The following is a 27,064-nucleotide window of genomic DNA, read 5'->3' as shown; positions in this document are numbered from 1 at the left end:
CTCTATGGGGTGCCTGGATAGCTCAGTCAGTTAAGTGTCTGACTCTTGATTTCTGCTCAAGTTATGATCTCAGGATCCTGAGATTGAGCCCCACTTAGCACAGAATCTGCTTGAGATTCCCTCTTCCTCTCCCCCCACTCATATGATCTCTCTCTCCCTCTCAAATAAATAAATAAAAATCTTTAAAGATGTTCTTTACAGTGTTACTTATATTAATAATATTATAAACGTTAACTTTCCAACAGTAGAGCATTGGTTGGATAAGTAGTACTTTACATACAAAATATGTGATGAATAATCTATAGCAATTTGAATCTTGGTATAATGGTCTATTCATTCATATAGAAATATATTTATATGCATTTGTAAAAGTTTTTATTTAGATCCCAGTTATTTAACATACCATGTAATATTAGTTTCAGGTATACAATAGAGTGATTTAACACTTTCATACATCACCTGGAGCTCATCACAAGTGTACCCCTTAATTCCCATCACCTATTTAACCCATCTCCCCCTCTTTGCTACACCCCTTTTCTTCTCAGTTTGTTCTCCATAGTTAAGAATCTATTTCTTGGTTTGCCTCTCTCTCTTTTTTCCCCCCATGCTCATTTATTTTGTTTCTTAAATTCCACATATAAGTGAAATCATATGGTATTTTTATTTCTCTGACTGATTTATTTCACATAGCATTATATCCTCTAGATCAATTTATGTTGTTGTAAATGGCAAGAGCTCATCCTTTTTCATGGCTAGGAAAATTTATATATATAATATATATGTGTAAGTATTATATATACATATATATTATATATTATTTTGATGTAATCTCAATAGTTTATTTTTGCTTCTACTTCCCTTGCCTCAGGAGCTATATCTAGAAAAATGTTGCTACAGCTGATGTCAGAGAAATTACTGTCTGTGTCCTTTTCTGGGATTTTTTCACATCTTCTTTATCTATTCATCAATCAGTGGACATTTGGGCTGCTTTCATAATTTGGTTATTGTAAATACTGCTGCAATAAACATAGAGAGGCATATATCTTTTTGAATTAGTGTTTTCATATTCTTTGGGTAAATACCCAGTAGTGGAATTACTGGATCATAGAGTAATTCTATTTTAAATATTTTGAGGAATGTCCATGCTATTTTCCTTTTTTAAAAAATTTTTAAAATTTCTTTTCAGCATAACAGAATTCATTGTTTTTGCATCACACCCAGTGCTCCATGCAATACGTGCCCTCCTTAATACCCACCACCTGTTACCCCCAACCTCCCACCCCCCACCCCTTCAAAACCCTCAGATTGTTTTTCAGAGTCCATAGTCTCTCATGGTTCACCTCCCCTTCCAATTTCCCTCAATTCCCATGTGGTTGTACCATTTTACATTCCCATGAACAGTGCACAAATGTTCCTTTTTCTTTACATACTTACCAAAACTTGTTTTTTGTGTTTTTGTTTTTAGCCATTCTGACCAGGCATGAAGTGATATCCCATTATGATTTTAATTTGCTTTTTCCTGATGATGAGGGAAGTTGAGTATCTTTTCATGTGTCTATTGGCCATCCAAATTTCTTCTTTGGAGAAATGTTCATGTCTGTTCATGTCCTCTGCCCATTTTTAGACTGGATTATTTATTTCGGTTTAGTTTGTTTTTTTTAGTTTAGCTTAGTTTTGTTTTTGTTTTTGCGTTCATTTGTACTAGTTCTTTATATATTTTGGATACTAACCGTCTGTAGGGGGTTAGTGGTAGAGTGCTTGACTAGATACTAAACCTTTATCAGATATGTCATTTGCAAATATCTTCTCCTATTTATTAGGTTGTCTTTTAGTTTTGGTGATTGTTTCCTTTGTTGAGCAGAAGCTTCTTATTTTTATGTAGTCCCAATAGTTTATTTTTGCTTTTATTTCCCTTCCCTCAGGAACTATATCTAGAAAAATGTTGTTATGGCCTATGTCAGAGAAATTACTTCCTGTGTTCTCTTCCAGGATTTTTATGGCTTCAAGTCTCACATTCAGGTCCTTAATCCATTTTGAGTTTATTTTTGTGTATAGTGTAAGAAAGTTGTCCAGTTTCAATCTTTTGCATGTAGCTGTCCAGTGTTCCCAACATCATTTATTGAAGAGATTGTATTTTTCTCATTGCATATTCTTGCCTCCTTTGTCAAAGATTAATTGACCATATAACTATCGATTTCTTTCTGGGCTCTCATCCTGTTCCATTGATCTAAGAGATTAAAAGGGGTGCCTGGGTGGCTCAGTTGGTGAAACATCTGCCTTCAGCTCTGGTCATGGTCTTAGGGTCCTGAGATTGAGCACCAAGTTGGTCTCCCTGCTTAGTGGGGCATCTGCTTCTCCTTATCCTTCTTCCCCTCCCTCACATTTGTGCATGCTCTCTCTTTCTCTCTCTCTCTCTCTTTCTCCCTCACTCTCTCTCTCAAATAAATAAATGAAATCTTAAAAAAAAAAAGAGCAAGCTTTATCTACATGTTGCCTGCAAGAAACGTATTTCCAACACAGATTCAAAGTGAAGGGATGGAAATGAATTGATCATACAAATAGAAGTGAAGAGAAGGCTGAGGTAGCAATACTTTGTCAGACAAAATAGACTTTAAGATGAAAACTGTAACAAGAGACAAAGAAGAACACACCATAATCATAAAAGGAACAATCCAACAAAAAGATAATAATTTTATGCATCCAACATGGGAGCACCCAAATAAATAAAGCACCTAATAACAATTATAAACTGATAGCAATGCAATAATAGTAGGGGACTATAACTCTCTATTTATATCAATGGATAGATCATCCAAACAGAAAATCAACAAGGAAACAGTGGCTTTGAATGACACATTGGACCAGGTGGAACTAAAAGATATATTCAGAATACTCCATCCTAAAATAGTACAATTCACATTCTTTTCAAGTGCACATGGGAACGTTCTTCAGAATAGATCACATATTAGGACACAAGATAAGTCTCAATAAGAATCATACCAAGCATATTTTCCATCCACAATGGTATGAAATGAGTAATCAACCTCAAGGAAAAAATCTGGAAAGAACACAAATACATGGAGGTTAAGTAACATGCTCCTAATCAATGGATGGATCAACCAAGAAATGAGAGAGGAAATCCAAAAATACACACACACACACACACACACACACACACACACACAAATGAAAATAAAAACACAATGTTTCAAAATCTCTGGGATGCAGCAAAAGCTATTCTAAGAGTGAGAATTATAGCAATACAGACCTACCTCAAGAAGCAAGAAAAATCTCAAAAAAACCAACTAGCCTTGCACTTAAAGAAGCTAGAAAAAGAAGAATAAAAAACAGTTAAGAAGGAAATAACAGGTTTAGAGCAGAAATAAATAACAGAAACTAACAACTAAAAAATTTAAAAAGCTAAAAAAAAAAAATAGAACAGATCAATGAAACCAAGAACTGGCACTTTGAAAAGATCAACAAATTGATAAATCTTTACCTGGATTCATCAAAGAAGAAAAAGAGAGAGAGAGAGAGAGAACTCAAAATCAGACGTGAAAGAGGAAGCATAACAATGGACACCACAGAAATACAGATTATAAGAGAATATTATGAAATATTGCATGTCAACAAACTGGACAACCTAGATGAAATGGATAAATTCCTAAAAATATATAAGCTCCCAAACCGAATCAGAAATAAAAAATTTGAACAAACTGATTACCAGCAATACAATTGAACCAGTTCTCAAAAAAACTCCCACCAAATTCCAGAACTATATGACTTCATAAGTAAATTCTACTAAAACCCTGCTTTCCATTACTCTGTCCTCCAGGTTGCTGATTCACTCTTCATCTTCCTCTAGTCTGTTATTTATTCCATTTAGTGTATTTTAAATTTCAGTTATTGTGTTCTTCATTTCTTTTGGTTCTTTTTCATGTTTTCTATCTGTTTGTTAAGGGTCTCACTAAGGTCCTCCACATTTTTCTCAAGTCCAGTGAGTGTCTGATGACCATTACTTTGAGTACTTTATGAAGCATATTACTTACCTCCACTTCATTTAGGTCTCTTGCTGTGATTTTGTCCTGTTCTTCATTTGGGACATATTCTTGTCTCATTATGTTTAACTCTGTGTCTATTTCTATGTGTTAAGAAAATCAGTTACATCTCTGCTTTTGAAAGCAGTGGCCTTATGAGGCCACTTCCTACCTTCCTACCCTTTTCAATATAGCCTCTTCTCTACACTTAGCTGGAGAATCTGTTCTGCTAGTCTTTGGGTCATTTTCTGGGTTATTTTCATTGATGTTGGGGTTTTCTAGGTGTATCTGTGGGATAAATGAGTTTAAGGTCCTCCTATTCTGCTATCTTCCCTGGAAGTCTCTATACTTTGTTAAACTCAAAGAGAGAGAGAGAGAAAGAGGGAGAGACAGAGAAAGGTTAGAAAGAACAGGCATAGCATATCCCAAGGAAAAATACTAAGGACTATTATTTGCTTCAAATTGTCACCAGTGGATTTCTACATATAAATATAATGAATGTATTTCACTATGTGCCAGGGAATGCTTGAAAAGAAATGAAAGAAAAAAATATATTTAGAATAATCTAAACAGCTTAAAAATACCTATTTTAAAAGAATCTTAATTCAGAAAGTACATTAATTATCAAGTCTAAACTCACTTTATATGTCTTATGGCAATTGAAATTGAGTGATTTGCTCTGTATCATTTATCTGCTTATCATAGATGTAGAATTTGAGTTTCTCACACCATTCTGTGGATTCCCACTATTTTCCTATCACTGTTAATATGACATATGCAACCATTTTGATGTTTTAAGAATGTGTGAAAATTAATGCATCTTCAAAGCTTGAGCCTGCTCACCTGTATGGAATACAAGTAGCATTTTATAACAGGAACTTTGGAAAAGAATTTACATTTGAATTTTTGGGGGGCATCCCATTCTCAATTGGTGACTTTTAATCAGGGTTCTCCAAGGAAACAGACCATCAAGATATATCTATATTGATATCTGTATGTATCAATATCTATATCAAGAGAGAAAGATTTGGTAAAAGAAATTGGCTGACATGATTATGGAGGCCGAGAAGTCCCACAATCTGCCACTTGCATGGTGGAGGCACTAAAAAGGTGGTGGCAAAGGCCCGAGAATCAGGGAAATAATGGTGTTAAGTTCAGTTCAAGTCCAAAGGCCCAAGAACCAGGGAGATGATGCCACAAACTCCCCCGTTATTAGTGCAGGAAAAGGACAATCTCAGCTCCACCAACGAGGCAAAAGAGGAATTCTTTCCTCTATATTTTCACTCTGATAAGACTCTCAATGATTTCGGTGGGGCCCACCAAGATTGAGAAGGAAAATCTGCTTTACACAGTCTATAGATTCAAAAGCTAATCTCATCTGGAAACACTCTCATAAGCATGCCCAAAAATAATGTTTGGCCAAACATTTGGGCATCCCATAATCTAGTCAAGTTAACACATAAAATTAATGTTCACAGTGATGTTAAATTGCTTAATTTTTCTGAGCCTCAAGTTATTTGTCTGCAAAATGGGGGAGGTACTATCTATTCCAAGGGTTATATAAAGGCTTAAACAAGATACACTTAGGGATCAATGCAATTTAGCACATGACTATTCAATTAATGCCAGTTCCTTTTGCTTCCTCTTCCTGAATTGCTAATAAAAAGATCCAGTTACATCACCCTATAAGCCTGTTATGGATTGAATCATATCTTCCCAGACCAAAAAAAAAAAAAAAAAAAAAAAGAAAAGAAAAGCCTCCTAACTCTCACTACCTCATAATGTAACTGTATTTAGAGGTAAGTTTTTAAGAGGTTTTCTTTCTTTCTTTTTTTTAAATACAGTTTGGTTATTTATTTATTTTTTAAATTTTTATTGTGTTATGTTAGTCATCATACAATACATCATTAGTTTTTGATGTAGTGTTCCAAGATTCACTGTTTACATAATTGAAATTAGATCATTAGTGGGGGGGTGCTAATCCATTATGAATGGTATGCTTATAGAAAGGGAAACATTTTGATGCAGACAGACAGACAGATACACACAGAGAGAATGCTGTGTGAAGATTAGAGCTGTGCTGTCATAAGCCAAGCAAATACCAGAAAGTAGGAAAGGGGCTTAGAACAGATCCTTTCCTGGTATCTTTAGAACAAGCATGGCTTTGCACCTTGATATTAGACTTCCAGCCTCCAGAACCGTGACACAATAAATGTTTGTTATTCAGGCCATCCCATTGGGGGTATTTTGTTACAGCAGCCCTAGGAAACGCATACACCTGTATTTCTTAGATTGGCCATTACTTGTAATGACATCTCATAGAAACAATTCTTCATTAGCCCTTATGAGGATATATAAGGTGTTTCTTTTCCAATTTCAAGGAGAGTAGGTCTGAAACCTCTTCTGGCCTCTCAGTTAACATGCTTCTCAAGAGTAAAGAAGGTATTTGAGCCCCGCGTCGGGCTCTCTGCTCAGCAGGGGGCCTGCTCCCACCTACCCCCCCAGCCTGCCTTTCTGCCTACTTGTGGTCTCTGTCAAAAAAAAAAAAAAAATCTTAAAAAAAAAAAGAGTAAAGAAGGTAAGGTAATTCCCTATTATATCTGATTTAAAAAAAAAGATTGTATTTATTTATTTGATAGACAGAGAGCATGAGAGCTCATGAGTGGGGGAGGGTGGAGGGGTAGAGGGAGAAGCAGACTCCCCACTGAGCAGGGAGCCTGATGTGGGACTCAATCCCAGGATTCTGGGATCATGACCTGAGCCAAAGGCAATCATGTAACTACCTAGGCTATTCATACAGACCATGGGTTGATAGAATAGATAGGTGGATGGTTGGATGAATGGATGGATGGATGGATGGAGAGAGAGATGATAGATAATAGACAGGTAGGTAAATAGAAGATAAAGGAAGAATAATCTGTATTTCTATCTCTGTATATATGTCTGTATCTGTATCTCTCTTATCTATATCTATCCTACTTTTTAAGAAACGTAGTAATAGCATAAGCTTCTCTGCTCCATTTTGTCAAAAACTTGCTACAAATATCATTTTAATAAAATTTCCATGTCGTACTCTCTCATATGTCTGTATTTACTATGATTTGCCAACCATAATGTGTTGTTAGGCAGTTAATGCCCCTTCTTCTTTTTGCCATATTTTTTCAAACAAAACTTTGTCCACATTTCAGAATATTTTCTTAAAATAGTGTACCAGAAAGACAATTATTAGACCAAGGTTATAAACATTTTTGATATTCTTGATACTTACTGCCAAATTGCTTTGCAGTAAAGCTGGTGTTCTTTCCTTTGGGGCTTAATCCCCAGACAATCCTTTGTAAAGAGAGAAGGAAATAAGTTCACATAGAGCAATGGGAGTGCTAGCATTCAGCTGCCACAAACAGTTAATGATTATTTCCTTACAAAAAAGCTCAAAGCCCTGCATAGTGTACCTATAACAGGCAGGTAATTTAAGCAATCTCTGGATCCATCCTCCTGGAACCCAACATAAAAATGCAATGTGGGATATGAAATTGTCGGCTCCGGTACTGAACAGAAGTCATCTCTATCCCCTCCATTCTCTGGGTTGTTTCTCCTTGAGTGTTTAGCTCAGAGATAATTTTCAGTAAACTATTGTCACTTGAAAATAAACAGTCTGGACAATGTATGGTCCATTTGGAATACTGAGAAAGTAAACAACTTAAGATATGCTTCCTTCTTGTCTTTGCAGCCCTTTCTGGAATGTGTACTCCAGATACTTTACTTTCTTCCCTAAAGCAGAAGTTTTATTTAAAATAAAGCTACTTCTTTGGCACTTCTGGGTAATCCTTTTTTGAAGAACCACAGCAATGAACGGTTTGGGAGCCCTCCTTCGAAGAAACCAGTCCATCCTTCTGGTGCTCTTTCTTTTGCAAATCCAGAGTCTGGGTCTGGACATGGATGGTCATCCTACCACTGAAGTTTGTGCCACACACACAATTGCACCAGGACCCAAAGGTGAGAAAAGCAAAGCAAAATGTTCATATATAATAAGTGAACTCTCTTCCCTCCTCCCTCAATCCTACTGTAACTCTGAATGACTTTCTGTTCTCCCTAGTGTCCTCCTTCTTTCCTCCTATTTTGGAAAACCAATGGCCTATTATTTAGGTAAAAACCTTCCTTGATGTTAGGTAGGAGAATGTTGGCAGGGGGCGGACCTCACCCAGGGCACGGGAAAATTCCCTCTTCCATGCTGTTCCAGGGGGAAGGTACAAAGCCAAGACCTTAGTGTTTCAGGAATGCTTTTCTTAAGACACTCTCTATTCTTCAGCTGTTTTTATTCCAATGCCTTTCTAAGCACAGATTTTGGTAAAATTACCAGGCAAAAACCTCAGTACAGAGAAAATTAAATCTTTCATATATTTCATCAATTAGTGGGCTTCCTACGAAGAAGAAAATTTTTGTCAAGGATTGCAGATAGTGTATAAATGAAATTTCTTCATTGAAAGTGGAGTCTTTGAGGCCAAGTGCCTTCAGCTGAAGGATGATAGACCATTGCGGAATTTTTTCAAGTAGAGCCAAGGTCTAAATGTGCTTTAAGCAACTGGTTGATAATAGATGCTGTTTTCCTGGTTTTAGTTCTGACCCTTTTGTTCTGAGAGTGGTCACTGCAGTGCAAATTTGGTGCTCCCTTATTAGTAATTCATGCTATGTTTCTCCAGGCTATAGGATAGAAGAATTGCAGCTGCTTAAAATTTTAAGTAGAAAAAATGGGTCTTTCAGAAAAAAGTAGAAATACATCGCCCTATGCTTGTCAGTTATTTAAATGTGTATTGCTGAAAGTGCATTTTTCTTAATCAGTGAATTAATTTCCTCCAAAGATTGCAATCCAGGCTTTAACCTTTGATACCATAAAATAAACGCCAGGGAGGAACAATGAGACCTTGGGGCTTCCAGATAATTTCTTGGGTGAATAAATGAATAATGTGTGGGCAAATGTTCAGAAAAGAAAGTTTTGATTAGAAATAAAAGTATTTACTTAAAACTATTACTGGACTTTCCAATAATGTACCTGAAACTTTGTTATTCCTGGGGTAGCAGGGAAAATGCTGAAAATTAAAGTTTCCCTTGTCCCTGCAAATGGGAGAGTCCATTTGAAAACTGCACCATCAAAACAATTTTTCTTGCCCAGAAACTACAACTTTCAAGCTAAAAGAATGGACAAAGTATCGTCAAAATGACATCCCAAATATCCTGCATTCCAATACAACAATTCTATTTATTCCAATTCAGCCAACATATACTGAATACCTATTAAGTACTGAGCATTATTTTAAGCATAAGAGACACATTAAATAACATATATTAAAAATAATATATATTATTATCATGAGTAGTAGTGAAACAAAAAATTTAGGAGGGAGGAGAGGGCAATTAATTTTTATTGGATACCAGCAGCCTATTCATCGTAAGTCTTCCTACCCTCATTTCTTTTTTTTTTTTTCCTACCCTCATTTCTTAATGCAAAACTTACCCCTTCCCACTAGAAACCTTGCTAAGATTTCAAACAATGTAAATCTTTCACTCTTTTCCTGAGCTTGTGTCCTCTAGAACTCCGGGGGTTCCAAAACTAAGTCTGCTGGGAATCTGTTATGATTTCTTCTTCCACCAGAGTCAGAGGACTTTGCATCAAAATGAATTCTGAGTTCCCTTCTTCTTCTTTTTATTCTTTAAAATTTATTATTTATTTATTTGACAGAGAGAGAAGGAACACAAGCAGGGGGAGTGGGAGAGGGAGAAGCAGGCTTCCCGATGAGCAGAGCGCCTCATGCCGGGCTTGATCCCAGAACCCTGGGATCATGACCTGAGCTGATGGCAGACACTTAAAGACTGAGCCACCCAAGTGCCCCCTGAGTTCCCTTTTTAAAGAGATTCCACAGTTCTGGAAAGGAATGTACAGAATTACATTCATCCTACATCTCAGGCCTCATGTTAGGTGCTAAAATTAAAGCTCTTCTCCTAGAACTTGTCTACATTTCAAAATGAGTATTAGATTGCAAACTCTTGGACTCAGGGCTCAGTTAATGCCCTTTTTTCTTGGCAAATTGCCGTTATTCGTGCAGATGGAGCACCGTGCGCATGCTCATTTCCGCCCCTTTGCCCCCCAGGCGTTGCGCCGGATGCCATGCCTACAAGTGAAAAACAAGACTTCATATTCATCTCCACTCAACATATAAACTGCCATCTACCCTACCTCGTTCGTTCATGAACGTGATAATAGCTGCTCCCTACCCCTGAACAAGGCAGATTTGCGTATTTATTTCTACAAAAATAAAGTGCTAATGATAAAGAAAAGGGAAAAAAAAAAAAAAAGCTTGATGGCCGAGGAAACATTTTAAAGGAATGGAATTATTGCTTCTGTTCAATATATTTTTCTTAAGAGCAGGCTGGTCTATATTTTTCTCCATGGCTAATCATGTCAATACCATAGTTCCTTCCCGGCACTGTGCTCAGAAACTTCTAGAAGCTCTGAGAAACAATAAAAGGAGTTTCCCCTGAATTCATTTGGGAGGCTGGGAACTAAAGAAACTATTTAGAGTTAATGTTAACCTGTCCTATATTATGTTGCCCAAGATAGACTCACCATTTTCTTACTGCATTATTTCCCAAGCATGACTTGGTGGGAAGAAAGATATTGAATTAAATCTGTTTGATCTTCAGTATGCTATTACATCTACTTATGCTTTAGTTTCTTTATTTGAAAAGTGAGCTTCATTAGAGAACTGTTTTAAGAATAATATAAGCTAACAAATGTAAACTTTAAGCCATGTAGACATCATAAATAGATAATTAAATTCTATTTATCTTTCCTCCTTCTCCCTATTTACCTAAGTCTGCTGAGTAACAATTATGGGAGTAAGCAATGTTCCAATTATCAAAACTTCTTTGTTGAAATCCGTCTTTATTTTTCTCTCTATGCCTTAAATTTATTATTTTATGCTGTTTAGTAGAAAAATGTTCTTTCCCACCTGCATCTACTCTTGAAACAATTCGTGTAAAATTCTGACCTCTAGTGGTATTTCTTGAAAACAGCAGTGGCAAGAAATTTCAGCAAGAAAATGTAAATTTTAGCAAGAAAAGAAATGTAAGAGCAATAAGAAATATTTGAGTGATGATTCACTATTTCCAAAGCATTTTCAAGTACATTATCTTGTTTAATGTTCACAATTGCCCTATGTGGTAGCAATTACTTTAAACTTAAAAGATAAGGAAATAATCTCAACAAGGCCAAGTGGAACTCTCAAGGTCTCTCACATACCTATAGAACAGATAGGCAACTTGAAATTTAGTCCCGGCCTTCCGGCCCTGGGTCCAGTACCATTCCATGACATCCACTGGTTTCTAGTAGAATCAGGTTTGAAAATAGAGTCCACTGACCTTTGTGTGACAAGAAATGGATGCGACAATTAAGAACACCATGTTCAGGCCACCTCATAGCTCAACATGGTACTGGATACTAAAATATGCTGAAGGTAATGAGATGACTCCTCTCTGATAATCAACTCCATTATTTCATTAGTCTGTTTGGAAATTAAAGATATGTTGCCTTATTGCTTATGTTGGCTTCCATTAGCCTTTTTGTTTAGGAGCTTTATTTTATTATTATTATTTTTTTTTTTTTTTCCCCAATGACTTTTGTGTGTGGCGTAGAAGTTCCTTTGCAATCCATCTGGCTTCTCCCTACTTCTCCCACATCAAACTACTTTTCCACCCATAGTCTGAATCAGGCATCCTTGCTTTGTCTCTCATTCCTGGCCCAGGATCTTTGGACTTGATGCTCTTTCTGTCTGGCCTAAATTTTCCTTTGTTCCAAGGATTGTTCCTTCTCCTCATTTAGGTTTTAGCTCAAATGCCATTCGCTCAGTAGGCCCTTCTGGATACCCACTCACTCTCTGGGTCCTAGCAATTGGCACAACCTGAGTTATTTCTGGGAATCTTCTCAGCCTCCAACGCAAACAAGCCTTCTCATGACTACCCCCAACAGATGGCCAGATATGCCCAGGAATGTGTAGATCACGTTCACAGCCAAATTGGGAGTCTCACTCCTGTAATGTAACTATCAGAGGTAACTTGGTTTAATCCCAGTTATTTTTGCATTTGTTAAAGCTGAAGCCCAGAGAGGTAAAATAACTTGTTCTGGATCACACAGTAATCAACTGGCAGCAGGACTAGAACTGGAACACCTATTTCCATCCCTGGGCCAGTCATCGGTCCATTCTGCCATGTTATATCATCATCCTCACGTTCCATCTTTCTCATTAAGCATGAAATGATCCTTCCTTTAGTTTTTTAAATTAACATTAGAAAAGGAGTTCTGTGGGGTCAATGCATACACATTATACGGAATTATTTTAGCTCGGTCACCTTGACATAAATTAAGTTGTTAATTTCTTTCTGGCGGCTTTACCAGAGAGGTTAAGCAAGTAGGTATTTTCCTAAGACCTTTATATTAACTATATTAATTCACTATATTCTTTCATTGAGAGTTTTATTATGTATTTTATGCATAAAGACAGGTTGAGATTTTAAGTGGCTTGGCCAGGGTGTTCTGAACCATTTTTTCCTCTCCTTTCCCTTTGGGTAGATACCAAGAAAGCATCTCAAGGTTAGATCAGAAAGGGGAAAGTAAAAGTCCAGTCAATCAAGGTATGGGCAAAGATGAGTCAGGATATATGATATGATAATGTTAAAGAAAAATTTAGCCTGTTTTATTTAAATAATCATGTATCCTTTACCCAGACCACCCCTTCCCTCAACTCCCTTGCACAATAACTTGGCTAGCCAACCATCACCGCTAGGGCCATAGTAGTAGTTTCCCAACAGGTACTTGCATGTTGGCAAAGATCATGGACTTTGAATCTGAGCTCTGCCACTTACCTGTCTATGAGACCTTAAGCCTCAGTGTCTTCATTTTTGAAATAGGGATAATGTTGTTATCCATCTCAAATGCTTAATTTGAAAATTAAAACGTGTAACATATAGCTTAGCTATATTTTCCCATTAGCTTCCATTTTCCATTACCATAAGCTCCCTCTCTGCCCACATCCCTCATGAAAGGCTCACAGACTGTAAAGTTGGTTCCTCAAATAGAAATCTACCAGGGAAATGTCACCACCTTCTACTCCTTGCTGCAATTTCCTGCCTACTGTGGTCCCACTGCAAAATCAACTCTCATTGTCCGTAGTTCACAAACCTGAGATCACCCTTTCTCTTCACTCGTGTTTCCTTCTTCTCCAAGTGAGTCTGGTGTTCTTGATCAATGGCATAGAAATGACAATGGTGTAAATACCCTAGGGATGTAATAGGACTAAATGAGTTAAAACCCACAAAACCAAACCTCAGTGTTTTTTTGTTTTATTTTATTATTATTATTATTATTATTTGTTTTGTTTTCAGTAAGAAATGGAATGATAAGTGTGACTACCTCATAGGGTCTTGGTGAGGAGAAATGAGTTGAGCCACACAAAGCACTTAGTGCTGTTCCTGACATATTGCCAAGGACCCTTGAAATATTCAAAAACCATGGATTAACAAAACTCAAGAGAAAATGAGAATGGTTTTCCTGCCTTCTAGTCTTTTCGTCTTCCATAGGGAATATTTTCCTGTGCCCCATGCAGGCAGTTTTTTTGGCCTTGGGTCATCGACCATATGTGTAGGCCTGATATAACTTAAGTCTCTCACTCTTTATTTGTGTTTATGAAAATTTTAGTTCTGTTAGAAATGATGTTTTTTGGCCTTTTTTGCCTCTTTTCTAGATATTCCAATCCATAAGCAGTCTGTCTGGTTTTTGTACTACATATTTGATCTGTAATGTTCTATAACTTTATAAAAATCTTTAAATTATATTCTAGAGCATTCTCCGCTCTTCTATAAATTATAAATGTCTGCTGTGAAAATCCAACACTCAGAGATTCAACTGAAGTAGCATCTAAAGAATTTAATTGTTTTCAAATTATTTATTGTGATTGTTCTTGACTTGAAAACTCTAGGACCATTATCTCACATCTCTTATAGCCACTTGAGAATACTTGTATCTGTTAAGCAAATTATATGAGTATGAGTCTTTAGAATTTATGAAGGGTTTATCAATTATTTTTCTTTAGTTCCACTGATTGATAAAATAATTGATAAAACATTCTACAGGAATCATTATCCCTATTTAAGGAGGGGGGTAAACAGACAAACAAACAAGCAAACAAACAAATAAGTCAAGGAACTAAAGCATACTTCTCTTGCCCATGACCCTTCTGAAGGTCATTTATCTGACATCAGCCAGGGATGAGTGTACGTGCAAGACACTACAGTATGGAGTGCAGTCAAAAATAGTTCACATGATCTTGTTCTGCCTCGTTTGAGATGCACAAAAATCTAGAAAAGGGTTTTGATATTCAGAACCAAAGTACTGCCCCACTTCAGGCCACGTGCTGAGTGACCAAAGAGGCCCTTATGTCCAACAGGAGCATGGGAGATGGCGTGATGCCACAAGGGTAACAATATGCTGCAGACCAAAGTGTAAGTCCCCAAACAGACAGAGGGATTTGGATATATTACAAAGGAAGGTCTTTAGAATGGATTTATCTTAGCACGTGAAGAGCAAAGCTAGAGCTTGTCACTGGTAATAGTGGGCAAAGTCACTACTGGCCCATAGACACAAACCAAATACACTGAAATAATGCTCACAGGGAGTGTACAAAGTGTACTAAAGTGTACAAAGGGAATATGACCTTCTTTCCTACCTTAGAGGAACCCGAAGGGAGGTTATATCATGTTGGTATTATTTTAAGGTGGCTCAGCCATGCTAATATGGAATTTTTTCTGGCTCCCTCTTCCTGTTTTTCTAACATTGTAGCTCTGCACAGATGAGGGTATGCAAAATTAAAATGCTTAGCATTTGCTGATGCCAGGGTATTCCTGCACCTGCCTATAAGGCTTTACCATTGAGAAACGAGTCTCCCCAAATGCATCATTTTACTGCCTGTTCTCCTGTCTTCCTTCCTGTGTAACTTTTTGTAATTAGAAATATGGGTGGGTGTGGGAGGTTAGGGCACAGTACTCTGTCATGTCAAAATGTATCACTAATGCAACAAAGTTATTGACTTAATTTTCTTGTCAGTGGGGACATACTCTTGGAACAGGGTGTCCAGTGGAGGAGAAATTAAGTGTTATTCTACCTCCCTTTAGGTAAATAGAATCAATCTTTTAATAAGGTAGAGCACAGAATGTTTTCCCTATCCTGGCTCTACTGGCTTCATTGTAAATGGAAACTTACTGCACTGAAACTTACTGCACCCTAATTTTCATTATACCTACGGTTTTCTTTATTTGGTTTTCACAGCTATTCTATAGAAATTTTAAGACTGTATCAGGTCTGACTGGCCAAATGACAGTTTAAACCAGAAGAGCCAATGGAAGTCTGAGTAGGAGAATGAAGCAATTTAGTTTCTTTCTTTCTTTCTTTCTTTCTTTCTTTCTTTCTTGTCAGGTAGACAAATCTCTTGGCAGGGCTAAAGATAGGCTGAAGGACTGAAAGGATGTGAGAAGCTCCTGGTAGGACATGAACTAAAAATGAGAGATGAATTAGGGCTGTTGGGATAGGAAGAAAGAGGGGAGACGAAAGAGAGATTTCAGAAGCAAAACTGGCAGATGATAATGAGTTCTAAACAGTCTGAGCTGCCTCTGGACATCCATATGGAAAAGTCCAGTAAGAAGGTGAAAATAGATATCGTAAATATTTTTAAGGCATTTCTTCTCTACAAAAACAAATCACACTATTTGTCTTGACTCATGGTTTTTGTGACTTATCTCATTTAGCAGAATCATCAGGGAGGACGTTGCCGTTCTCACAGATGGGTGGGATGTCCATGGATTGGGATGTTGGGATCTAACCGCATAGTTGTTACTTATAACGCTTTTCTTTTTCTTTCCATTAGTTTCTGCCCCACTTTGTACTGAAAGGAATTTTAGACAGAATATTGTATGCTATATCTACAGAGTGCTGTAAACGTTTCAAAGCCAGGGGCACAAATCTCTGGAAGCAAAACTACACATCAACCAGGGAGTTGCAAATCTACACAGCCAAGGTATGAGCTAAAGAGGCATTGGCTGCCCTTGGCTGCTTCTTTGTAGCCCTCCAATTTCTAGCAGCTAGAATTTCTGGGTGGCCTAGTGGATGATACTGCCATACTATACATTTTTCGAGTGCTCACTGCATTCCAGGCATCGTTTGACACTTCATAGACATTATCCCATTTACTCTTCTCAATAACACGATGAGGGAGATATTTCACTATTCTGGTTTACTAACAAGAACACTTAGACTTATAGAATTTCATCAGGCTGCCTGCGAGCCAGTGGTGAGACCAGGACTTGGTCCCATCACCCAGACCTTCCACTCTTAACTACTGCATTGTGCTGCGGCAGCACACCACTTTGTCCTGGATGGATGGGATTCCTCCTTGCATTTGTTTCTACTGACTTGGCTGTGAATGCATTTTAATAATGAATGAGACGTGCAGGAGGAGGAAAGCCTGCCCAACAAACTTTAATATTGTATTTTTCATTAAGTACAATGTTAGTTGTTTTCTTTTCTTCTCCCTGTTACTCAGACATGCAAAGACGATAAAAGACTTGCTGGTTCCAATGAGTAATTTTTCTTAAACCAAATAAACCTGAAAACAAGAGGAGGTGCTTTATAATTCAAGTAGGAAACACTGCAGGATCCTTGAAATCCTCACTTTTCTTTGCTAGGTTATACAGGAACTAGCTGAAGGGGGAATAAAGTTTATGGGTCTCTGAGATTGATGGGGCACAACAAAGGGACTGGTTGACATCACGGTCATGCACAGCAACAGCCTGGGTTGGATCATAGGAAGCAGTAAACGTAGCTGTTATTAATATTGTCATTGATATTATTGTTAGATAAATTAATCACCATATATGCCCTTACATATTGTATTTCCTTACATTATTTAGCATATCAATACAGAAAAAAGATTTCTGCTCTATTTCCTAATTTGATACATTATCTCATCAACTGAGGAGGGAGCATATAGATAAATAAAAGCCAAATCTTATCAGGGAGAAGAAAAAAGATCATTGATCTTTTCAAAATCTCACCTTGTTAGATGCCAACGACACACATGACAATTTCCCATTCATAATACTTATAACATTTATAGGACCAACCTTTTAGGCTTAGATCATGTCTAGTCAGAGCCAGTGCTGTATGCCTAGGACTCAACACAGGACTTAGTAGCTTAATAGAGACTCAATAAATATTTGTTCAAGGAATGAATGAGTAAGTGAGCAAATTGTGAAATTTTGAGTAGCTTTTGAGAACAAGGTATAAAATATCTGCCCTCAAAACAAGCAACTTGCACTCTAATTAAGTAATTGACATTAATACAAAAAGTTAAATAACAATGTATTTTAAAATAATACTCTAAGGCAACAATTAGAGAGTAGTAACAAGGAACCAGATGGTGAATTACCAAGGAAATAATTCTATCAATAAATTTAGGGAATTTAGGATTTGAGACAAGACTAATGGGTTAAATTTACAAAAGGAGAGAATATCCAGTTTCCTTATATTATTATTTATTTTTCAAACTCCGAGAGTATTTCATGCTTGTTGAAACACATAGCATGTGTGTTATGCTAAGTGAAATAAGTCATTCAGAGAAAGACAAATGCCATATGATTTTATTCATATGTGGAATTTAAGAAACAAAACAGATGGAACATAGGGGAAGGGAAGGAAAAATAAACCAAGATGAAAATAGAGAGGGAGGCAAACCATAAGAGATGCTGAACTCCAGGAAACAAACTGAGGGTTGCCAGAGGGGAGGGGGGTGGGGGGATGGGGTAACTGAGTAGTGGGCATTAAGGAGGGCACCTGATGTAATGAGTACTGGGTGTTGTATGCAACTGATAAATCACTAAATTCTACCCCTGAAACTAATAATACAGTATATGTTAACTAAATTGAATTTAAATAAATAATTTAAAAATCCATATAACATGTATAAATATGTACAGAATAAAGACGTATAAAGAAAAAACTAACAATCTCACTTTTCACTGTGACTCTTCCCTTTCCCAACCCACTTCTCCCATGTAACCCTCATGAATAACTTGGTATTAACACATTTCTCTGTATTTTTTCTGTTTATTTATGCTTTCTTCTAAATAGGATCATATGCATATGACTCTCCAAGAGACACTTTTTATATACTAAAACATGGAGATCACACCTTCCTCAGAGGTCTTTCTTGAACTCATTATATTTGGCAACTGCATGATATTTCTTCTGGGATTTCCATCAGTTTCATGATGATACACTTCTAGATTGTTTATGGTTTTTGTTTTTGCCACTACAAACATTCTTATACATATGAATACACACACAGGTACATACATTACTTCTTACAGATATTCTCATAAAATAGGTTCGCTATGGTAAAATGGAAGGTGTGGGTTCTTTAATCCCTATTGACAGACTAGCTTCCAGAAATGCTATAGGTAATTCATGTTGCCAGAAGCAATGACTGAGTGCTCTCTTCATCTATGGCATCTTTGGATGCTATTAGTTTTTTTTAGATAACTACTAAATCTAATGGCTACATAGGATAATAGACATTTCCACATGTACTTTTCTGACTAATAGTGAGTATGGACAATATTCATCTATCATTTATTTTTTATATTTTCAGATCATCTTTTTATTTCCCTTATTGTCTTTTTGCAAAAGCTTTTCACATGTTAAGAATATTAATCATCTTCTATGTCTTAGTGCTTGATTTTTTCCATCTGTCATATATTTGTTTATAAATTCAATATAGTTATGTGACTTCTTTTACCCATATAGAAACTTTTAATTTCTCTGTGGTCATCTATGTCTTTCTTCTCTTTCATGACTTCTGCTTTTTTCCTCAGGAGAGTTGAACTTCAAACAGAGAGAAAAGCCTTTCAATGGGGGCATAAATTGAAAGACCTTTTAATGAAAAATGAATAAACAAGTTGAACAGGCATAGAAGGTTATGCAAGTCAATGTCAGAAAAAAACACCAGAAAGTTGCAGTGATGTCAGTCTCTGAAAATCCAAACGCTAGACTAACCAGTTTGGACTTGGCCTATAAACACAGAAGAACTGCTGAAATGTTTTGTCATGAAAATGTGATTTTCTAAAGAACCATCTGCAAGACAGCTTGAAAAAGTGAAGCTCAGATCTAAGGAAACCAGTATTTCAATAATTATTCACTTAACAGACACTATTGTAGGCACTTGGAGTCACCAGTGAATAAAACTCCATGAAGACCATTTAGGGGCCACCTGCAAGGAAGGGGGTTAGAGTATGAGGACAGCGGGAGGTAGAATAATGGCAGCAGGGATGAGAGGAAAAAGAAAGGATGGATGTGAGAAAAAGTAAGAATCAGGGTGGGAGTTCGGAAGGAGGAGTAGCCAAAACCGATCTGGAGTCTGAGCCTGGGAGATGAGACCATGGTGGTGACACTGGGAGACATGAGCAAGTGTCCCAGTAATGTATTGGGAGACACGGGCAAGGAGGAAACAAAAGCGTGGGGTGGCGGGCAGAGAAGAGTCAGGCTGGCTGCCCTCCTAGGTTAAGAGCCTTCACACCTCTCTTGGCCGGCTCAGGTCCATTCATTAATCAGCCATTTGTGAGAATAACATTTTAATCAATGACTAATTTATTTCACTGTAGTAAGTTCACGTTTATCAATCTTCACTTTAAGGGTGTTATTCCTTTCCTTTTGAAAACCTTCACTGAGGAAGTACCTGTTGCATCTGAGTGGCTGTGCCAAGTGCTAGGGATACAAAGGGAATATTGTCTCCTCCCTGACCTGTCCCACCATCTGACGGGGGTGAGGGGGGATGGAGGAGCTGGTGTGGATGCTATGAAGTACAAGGGCTGTTCCCTTCAGGAAATGAGACTAATCCTGATGGTTGAACAGGGAGATGGCAGCAGGACAGTCTGCACTGAGCAGACTCGTGGGGAGAGGAGGGCAAAAGTGAGCCAAACCCATAGAGATGCATGGTTTGGACAGAAGATACAAATCCACACGAACTTGTATGGGTGAGAACGTTTTAGGACCAGCCCACTCTCATCCAATGACAAATTTGTATTTCAGCTTATTTTCTTTTTCACTTACCTGAAGATATAAGCTTATTCTGGTGGAGCCCAATGCAAGGGATCCCATTTACTTCTTCCTGAGAAAGACTAGGGAAGCATTTCAGGTGTGAGCAGGTAGGGGCAGGTGTTTCCTCCCTTAGGCTCCCCCAACAGCTGCTCTCCCAGCACTTATGACAGTAGTCCTTATGCTTCCATGCCCATCAAGTTTCCATCTCCTCAGAGGAAGGCTCTTATTTTCTTGATCTGTGTCTACTAATTGTACTGGTAAGGAAACATGTTTGCAGGTGAAAGAAACCAAATACAAACCAAGCCTAAACTGGTTAGTCAAACAAGCCAACAGAGGAGAGAAGGGGCCTGTGTAGTCTCCGTAACAAGGAGGGAGTCAAGCTGTGCTACATCCGGTCTGGGATCAGTGGCTCAGGACTCAGTCTTCATACCTTGGTTCTGCTTTCCTCCATAATGACTTCATTTTAGAGAAGTTTCTCCCTTCGTGGTGGTAAGATAGATTCTGACACTTCAATAATCGTCTGTCCTCTCTGCAATCCCTACAGAAAGAGCAAGCCACCATTTTCGAAAGTTGTAACTGCTTGAGTTATGGGAGAGGCTTATCTACAAATGGAGACTCCCTGGCTCTTACCAGTCATGTGCCCACTGCTGAGCCAATCACTGTGGGTTAAGTTCAAACCACATGGACTAAAAATAAACAAGTGTGGTTTCCTATGGAGATGTGTGGGGCTGTTACCAGAGGCACAGATGCAGGATACCAGGAAGGTGAAACCTGTAGGTTCCCATTCTACACTTAATATTTAGTGGATGGATAAGGGCCCACTCATTGCACAGGTTTCCTCTGTGAGCTCTGCCATCAATAATATCATTTAATCTTCAAGCAACCCCATAAGAAAAGGGTAACTACCTCAGTTTTCTAGTTTAGGAAGCTGAAGCAGAGAGAGTACTTATTTAGTATAATATTAAAGAGCTGTTAAGTGGAGATGTGGGATTTGAGCCCAGGTCTCTGTGACGATGAATGAGTTTGCTGGAGCTGCTATAACAAAATACCACACATTGGGTGGCTTCAACAACAGGAAGTCATTGTCTTGCAGTTCTGGAAGCTGGAAGTCCAAGGTCAAGAAGTCAACAGATTTGGTCTCTTTTCGCTAAGCTCTCTCTCCTTGGCTTGCACATGGCTGCCTTCTCACTGTGTCCTCACATGGCCTTTTTAGGGATTCGTGCATTCATCCCTTGCATCCTTTTGTGTGTCCAAATTTCCTCCTCTCTTAAGGACACCAGTCAGATTGGATTAGGATTGTCCCAACAGCCAGAATTTAACTTAATCTCCTCTTTAAAGGCCTTCTGTCTAAATATAGTTACATGATGAAGACCTGGGAGTAGGGCTTCAACATAATGAATTTTGGGGGTGAGGAAACAATCCAGCCATGACAGACCATAAAACTCCTGTTCTGCCCATCGCACAAAGCTTCCAAAGATCTGTGGTTCCAAAGGCTGAAACCCTTGGCAAACTGCATCTTGGTTGAGAGCAGCTTTCTTCCTCAGAAGAGTCTCCCTTGGACAGCTTTTCTCCTTAGAGCCAGGAAGTTTCCTATGGACTGACATGAACTTGGTTCTTCTGTAACCATATCCCTGCTGCAGGACCAAAATAAACATTTTTCAAGTGCTTTAAAATTATTAGAAAAGGTGTTAATTGTTTTATAAGGAGGTTCTCATTTCATGCACTCTCATCATAACAGAGTGAGGAAGTGTTAGGAATGAGCCTCAGAAAAACTCTTAGAGGACCCCTGTCCTACTGTCATAGAAAGATTTTTTTTTTCTATTCATAGAGCATAATGTTTATTATTATGTTGTTTGTTCTTGTTGTTGTTAAGCCAGGTTAGCCAAGGTCTGGGTCTCCCTTGACCACAGATCAGTTGCCTCATGGTAATGAAGATGGAAATAATATCTACAAATCATTCTTCTTTTAGAAACCACCCTTGCTCATTTTTTATGCTTCCATTAAAAGAAATATGAAGAAAAACCCCTCAGTGTCTCAAAAAAGGAAAGAAGAGCCATGATGAAATGTCACCACGGGCCTGTAGTCTCTCTGCAGTTTATGACCACTGCTCCCTTAGGGGGTCAGGGAGCCATGCTTGCAGAGGCCTGGTTTTAATTATAGATTGCCTTCTCCTGATGGCGCCTGTTAACCAAGTGGCTGGCACCATTTTAAGGGTATAAGGCCTTTGGAGAACTGGAAAAATCCCACCTTTGGGGAATGGGCAGCAGGAGTCTGGGTAACGCTAAACATTCCTGGCAACATGTTTGACAAGGAAAAAAGGAATTAAGAAAACTTTTTATTGATTTCTTCCTCTACCGGCAATTTCCACCACAAAGCTATCACAATGAATCAAAGTACCGTGTGTCGCAGAGTAAGCAAACAGCCCTCCATTTGGGAGACAAAACAGGCAGGTACTCTAATTCTTTCCATTTACAGATAAAACAGAAATTTTGAAAGGTTAATACCACACCCAAGTTCACAAAACTGGAAAGGAATATAATGAGGGATTGAATTCAGGATCTGTAAGATCGAAGCCCATGGATTTCACCGATATATCACCCCCGCTTCACAGGAACTATAGTCTTCGGTGAATGACCAGTGGACCTGTATCTTCTTCCAGCCACTGTGGTCTTGGCAGTTTCTTGATTTATTAGTAGTCCTTCCAAAAGAAAAAATGGAATTTTTGTCATGATTTGTTTTCATCGAACCCAAGTTTACTCCTCTGAATGTCTGTTCCTCTTTCTAAGTGCTCATCTCTTTTTTATACTTTATATACAGTGCAGTAGTTTGGGCTCAAGATGATCAAGGTCACAGAACTCTATAAAGGTGACTTTAGCAAATCCCTACAGCCAAGTTGAACTGAAGATTGACAATGATATTATGTGTACATAGGAGAATGTTCTTACCGTTTTGAGATTTGCTGAAGTATTTAAGGAAGCTGTGCCATAATGTCTGTAATTTACTTTTTAAAAAAATCAGTAAAAATACATAGATGAAGCAATAGCAACATGCTAATTGCCAAGTCTCAGTAATAGGTATATATTAATTTCTATTTATCTTTAATTGTGTGAAAATTTACTTAGTATACAGAGTCAAGTATAAAAGTAAGTGATGATTGTAGGATAAGGATTGAGGTAGTGAATAGAAAGGAAGGTTTAGAAGAGATGTCATTTCTGATGATGATGATGACGATGACGATGATAATCATTCTTTTACCTCCCTTCTGTTCTCAGTAAAAGAAGAACAGATAATTTCGCCAAGCACCAGGCACCGTGCAGAACACTTTTCGTGCATCATCCCCTTAGGCCACAATAATCCTATGAAGTAATGGTTATTTTTTTTCCCATTTAATGGGTGAAATGGAGACTCAGAAAAATGACATGACTTGCTCCAGAGCCCTCTTTACCAAAGGAAGGCTCTCCTTTTGCCTTAGGGAGAGCTATGGGGGAATGACTGAGTTGAAGGAATTCAGGATATGTAGGGAGGTAGGGAAAGGCACAGAGGGACGGATGAAGTAAGTGAATGAAGAGAAAGCCAACATAGTAGGTCCTGAGGAAGGCTGACTATTTCAGTGAAAGGACTAGGTGGTGATCAAGGAAGTCAAAGCACTGGGAGATAGTCCATTTTACCACCATACTGATATATCTGGTATGTATGAGATGTCCAGGGAATAACTGATATGACTAGAGAGCTTTCCAGGAGTGAGAATGCAATCGGCAAGAAGGGGTAGCTAGAGATGGGAAGGATATATTTTAGGGAACAGTCCTGGCCCCATTAACAAAGCACTCCATACCACTTACTTCACTCAGTTCTAAGGAAAAAAAATGCTAACAACTTTCCCCTAGTCCATAAAATTATTTTGGCAGTGGGAAAAGTACAGATTCTGGCGCATTTTCTTTAGCATTTCCAAAACCAATTCACTAATTTTTAATAATTGCTTCCTTTGAGCTGGGGTTACTGACCTAGGTTAAGCTATTTCATTTCAAAGTAGGATTTAATTTTAAAAGACTTTTTGCTTGTTAGGGGGTACCCCTTTACCTGAGAAAAATTGGTCAACTGTGTGCTCTGCTGGAATTCTGCTGGAGAGATTATCCCAGCAAGCGGGTGGCCGGGGGTGGGGAGGGAACAAATCATTTTTGTAAAATTGAAATTAGTTCATTTCAATGGATAGCTTTTTATTCAATTTTTAAAATGTAAGTAGCTATTTTTAAAAAGAAAAAAAGAAAGGCTAAATTGCACGATGAATCCAATGAAATATTGCCAAGAGGATGAAAGCAGACAACTGTGAGCCATGTGGGGGATCCTTTCCATAGCTTGCTTTTATACCTCTCTTCTGTTCACATTAAAGCAAGTCCCAAAGATCAAATGATCCCAGGATACAAGCTGAAGGCAAGGGTACAAGTTGTTTACTTCATCTCTGCCAGCAGCCTGCTCACCATGAGGCTAGGAAGCAAGCACAGAGACCAGAAGAATAATCCCATTTTCACCCTCCCAGGTCTCCATCAGGAGCCACCAGGGAGCAGTAGATGACTAAGTCACTCATCTAGCTGCTTTCACTTAGATACTGGCTTGAAAATGAATGGGAAAGCTCATAGGAAGGGGTGGGGGCAGAGGAGAAATCATGATGGCACCAGTAGTTCACATTTGTGTGGTTTCATGATTCACAAAGTGCTTCCCATACATGCCTGCATTTGATCTTGCCCTTTAGTGAGCAGACAGTACATCTTTGGTCCCATCCTACAGAAGAGCAATCCCAAACCCAGAAATGAATTTGTTCCTTATCATGGAGTTTGTTCAGAGCATGGGCTTTGAAGGCAAATGCCCTGGTTTGAATCCTGGCTTTGTTGCTTGCAAGCTAGGTGACCCTGAGTAGTTACTTCACCTTTCTTTGACCTGTTTCCTCATCTGTAAAGCAGAGCTAAGAATAGTATGCATCTCAAAGGCTGTTGTAGAGACCAGATGATTGGATGCTTATCAAGGACTAGAAACTCCTTTGGCACTTGGTATTTTGTAAACACTACCATTGCATTTGTAAAATGTTTTATGGCTCACAAGATACATCCCGTTCAACTGTATTTATTAAGCATTAGAGACAAACACTGTGTCAGATGATGGGGATGCTAGAATAAAGCACTCGTGACCCCAGCCATCCTGCAAGTCACAGATGAGTATAAGGAACAGCACAGAAAAATGGGCTCACTCAGTCTAAAGTTCATTATTTTCAACAATGGAGGTAATTAAACGGATAATTTAGGCCAGCCTAAAAGTGTTAGAGATGGCTCCTTAAAGGAAAATACTTTTTTAATTTTACCATTTCTAAAAACCCTCTGAAGAAGATGGTATTTTGTTCATTCTACGAATGAGTAAATCGAAACTTAGAAAAGGTCAAGGACTTCCCAAGTTCCCTCGGCTAGTGAGTGGCAAAGCCAGGTCTCAGTGACACCAAACTACTTCAAGGATACATTCCCTGTGAATTAAGTCATTGAGATACTAGGCTTTTTTTTTTTTTTTCCTACCCCAACATTTTTCTTTTTCTTCTTCTTTTTTTTTTTTTTTAAAGATTTTAGATATTTATTTGACAGAGAGAGATGAGAGAGAGTGCAAGCAGGGGGAAACAGCAAAGGGAGAGGGAGAAGCAGGCTCCCCACTGAGCAGGGGGACTGATGTGGAGCTCAATCCCAGGACCCTGGAATCATGAACTGAGCCCAAGGCAGATGCCCAACGACTGAGCCACCATCATTTTTCTTTTTAAAAAAGAAACAAAGACAGTCATTTTTTCCTGGATCTCCCCTCCCCCCCCCGAAAAATTTGGCACAATGTCAAATATCTAAACTTCAAAATCTGCGAAGGGTCACAGAGTCCTAGACTGGAAGGGACAATTGTTTATTGGTAGGGATCTGTAAGCACAGAGATAATACATGTTGATTCTTAGTTCTACCACCCACAAGCTCTATGATAATAGGCAAACAATTAATCTCATTGAGTCTGTTTTTCCACTCATAAAATGGCACAATAATAGTTTCCACCTTCTAGAATTAACAGCGTTGGAACACATTATAATTACTTCACAAACATTTGCTACTAACTTTATCTAAAGAAATGCCACTTAATCCATACACTTCACCCCTCTGGTCTGATCACACAAGTCATCTGTGTGTTCTTTTTTGAAAGCCTTCTCCAGAAGGAGACTTTAGAGCTCCACATGTGAAGTGTTTTAATGCTTGACCAATCTCATGACTGGAAATCGAACTCTTCCATACTTGGCTAATGCTTTCATTTAGATATTAACACTCTGCTCTCAGAAAAAATAGAGAATGGCTGATTATGTTTCTTTTCTGGATGAATGAATGACATCTCCACTTTCCCTCGCCCAAACTGTCTCATCCAAGGTACTTCACTTTGCCTTTAGAAGTCTTCTTTCCATCGGTGATGGACGGACTCCTTCCTGTCTTGAGACTGTGTGTGAATATGCAGATAGCTGGTCATAATGTTGTGTGTGTGTTGTGCTCTTTAGTTTCAAAGCACATTCACATACTTACTTTGTTGATCCTAAAACAACTGAGAGAGGTAAGGAGGGCAGGTATGAAGTCCACATTAAGGATGAGGAAAAGTAAAGAATAGCAAGAGCTACCATGGCACAATTATGTTCCATATCTTTAATGCATTTTATCTTATTAAACTTCTTACAAGGGCCCTCCTTTTGTAGGTGTTATTAGTTCAATTTGCAGGAGGGAAAAATGAGACTCAGAAAAGGGTGTCACATACCCAACTTTCCCCAGATAACGAGTGGTCAAGC

General features: G+C 38.2%; 1 protein-coding gene and 1 long non-coding RNA gene across 2 annotated transcripts in view; one reads left to right on the top strand and one right to left on the bottom strand.

The window, feature by feature from the left end:
• The first annotated feature begins 7,748 nt into the window (after positions 1 to 7,748).
• COLEC10 (collectin subfamily member 10) overlaps positions 7,749 to 27,064 on the top strand; it is a 36,649-nt gene continuing 17,333 nt past the window's right edge. Inside the window, exon 1 of the mRNA XM_032858431.1 lies at positions 7,749 to 8,030. Coding sequence (XP_032714322.1) covers positions 7,883 to 8,030 — 148 coding nt within the window. The 5' untranslated portion in view covers positions 7,749 to 7,882. The remainder of the gene's footprint in view (positions 8,031 to 27,064) is intronic.
• LOC116868293 overlaps positions 22,625 to 27,064 on the bottom strand; it is a 52,537-nt gene continuing 48,097 nt past the window's right edge. The window contains exons 3-4 of the long non-coding RNA XR_004382794.1: positions 24,307 to 24,344; positions 22,625 to 22,927 (exon numbers count right to left, since the gene is read on the bottom strand). This is a non-coding gene — a long non-coding RNA (uncharacterized LOC116868293). The remainder of the gene's footprint in view (positions 22,928 to 24,306; positions 24,345 to 27,064) is intronic.

The sequence above is a fragment of the Lontra canadensis genome, unplaced genomic scaffold (genome assembly GCF_010015895.1).
Source record: "Lontra canadensis isolate GAN:19392208 unplaced genomic scaffold, GSC_riverotter_1.0 scaffold15, whole genome shotgun sequence".
Classification (NCBI taxonomy): Eukaryota; Metazoa; Chordata; class Mammalia; order Carnivora; family Mustelidae; genus Lontra; species Lontra canadensis.
This window is presented reverse-complemented; position numbering and strand designations above follow the sequence as displayed.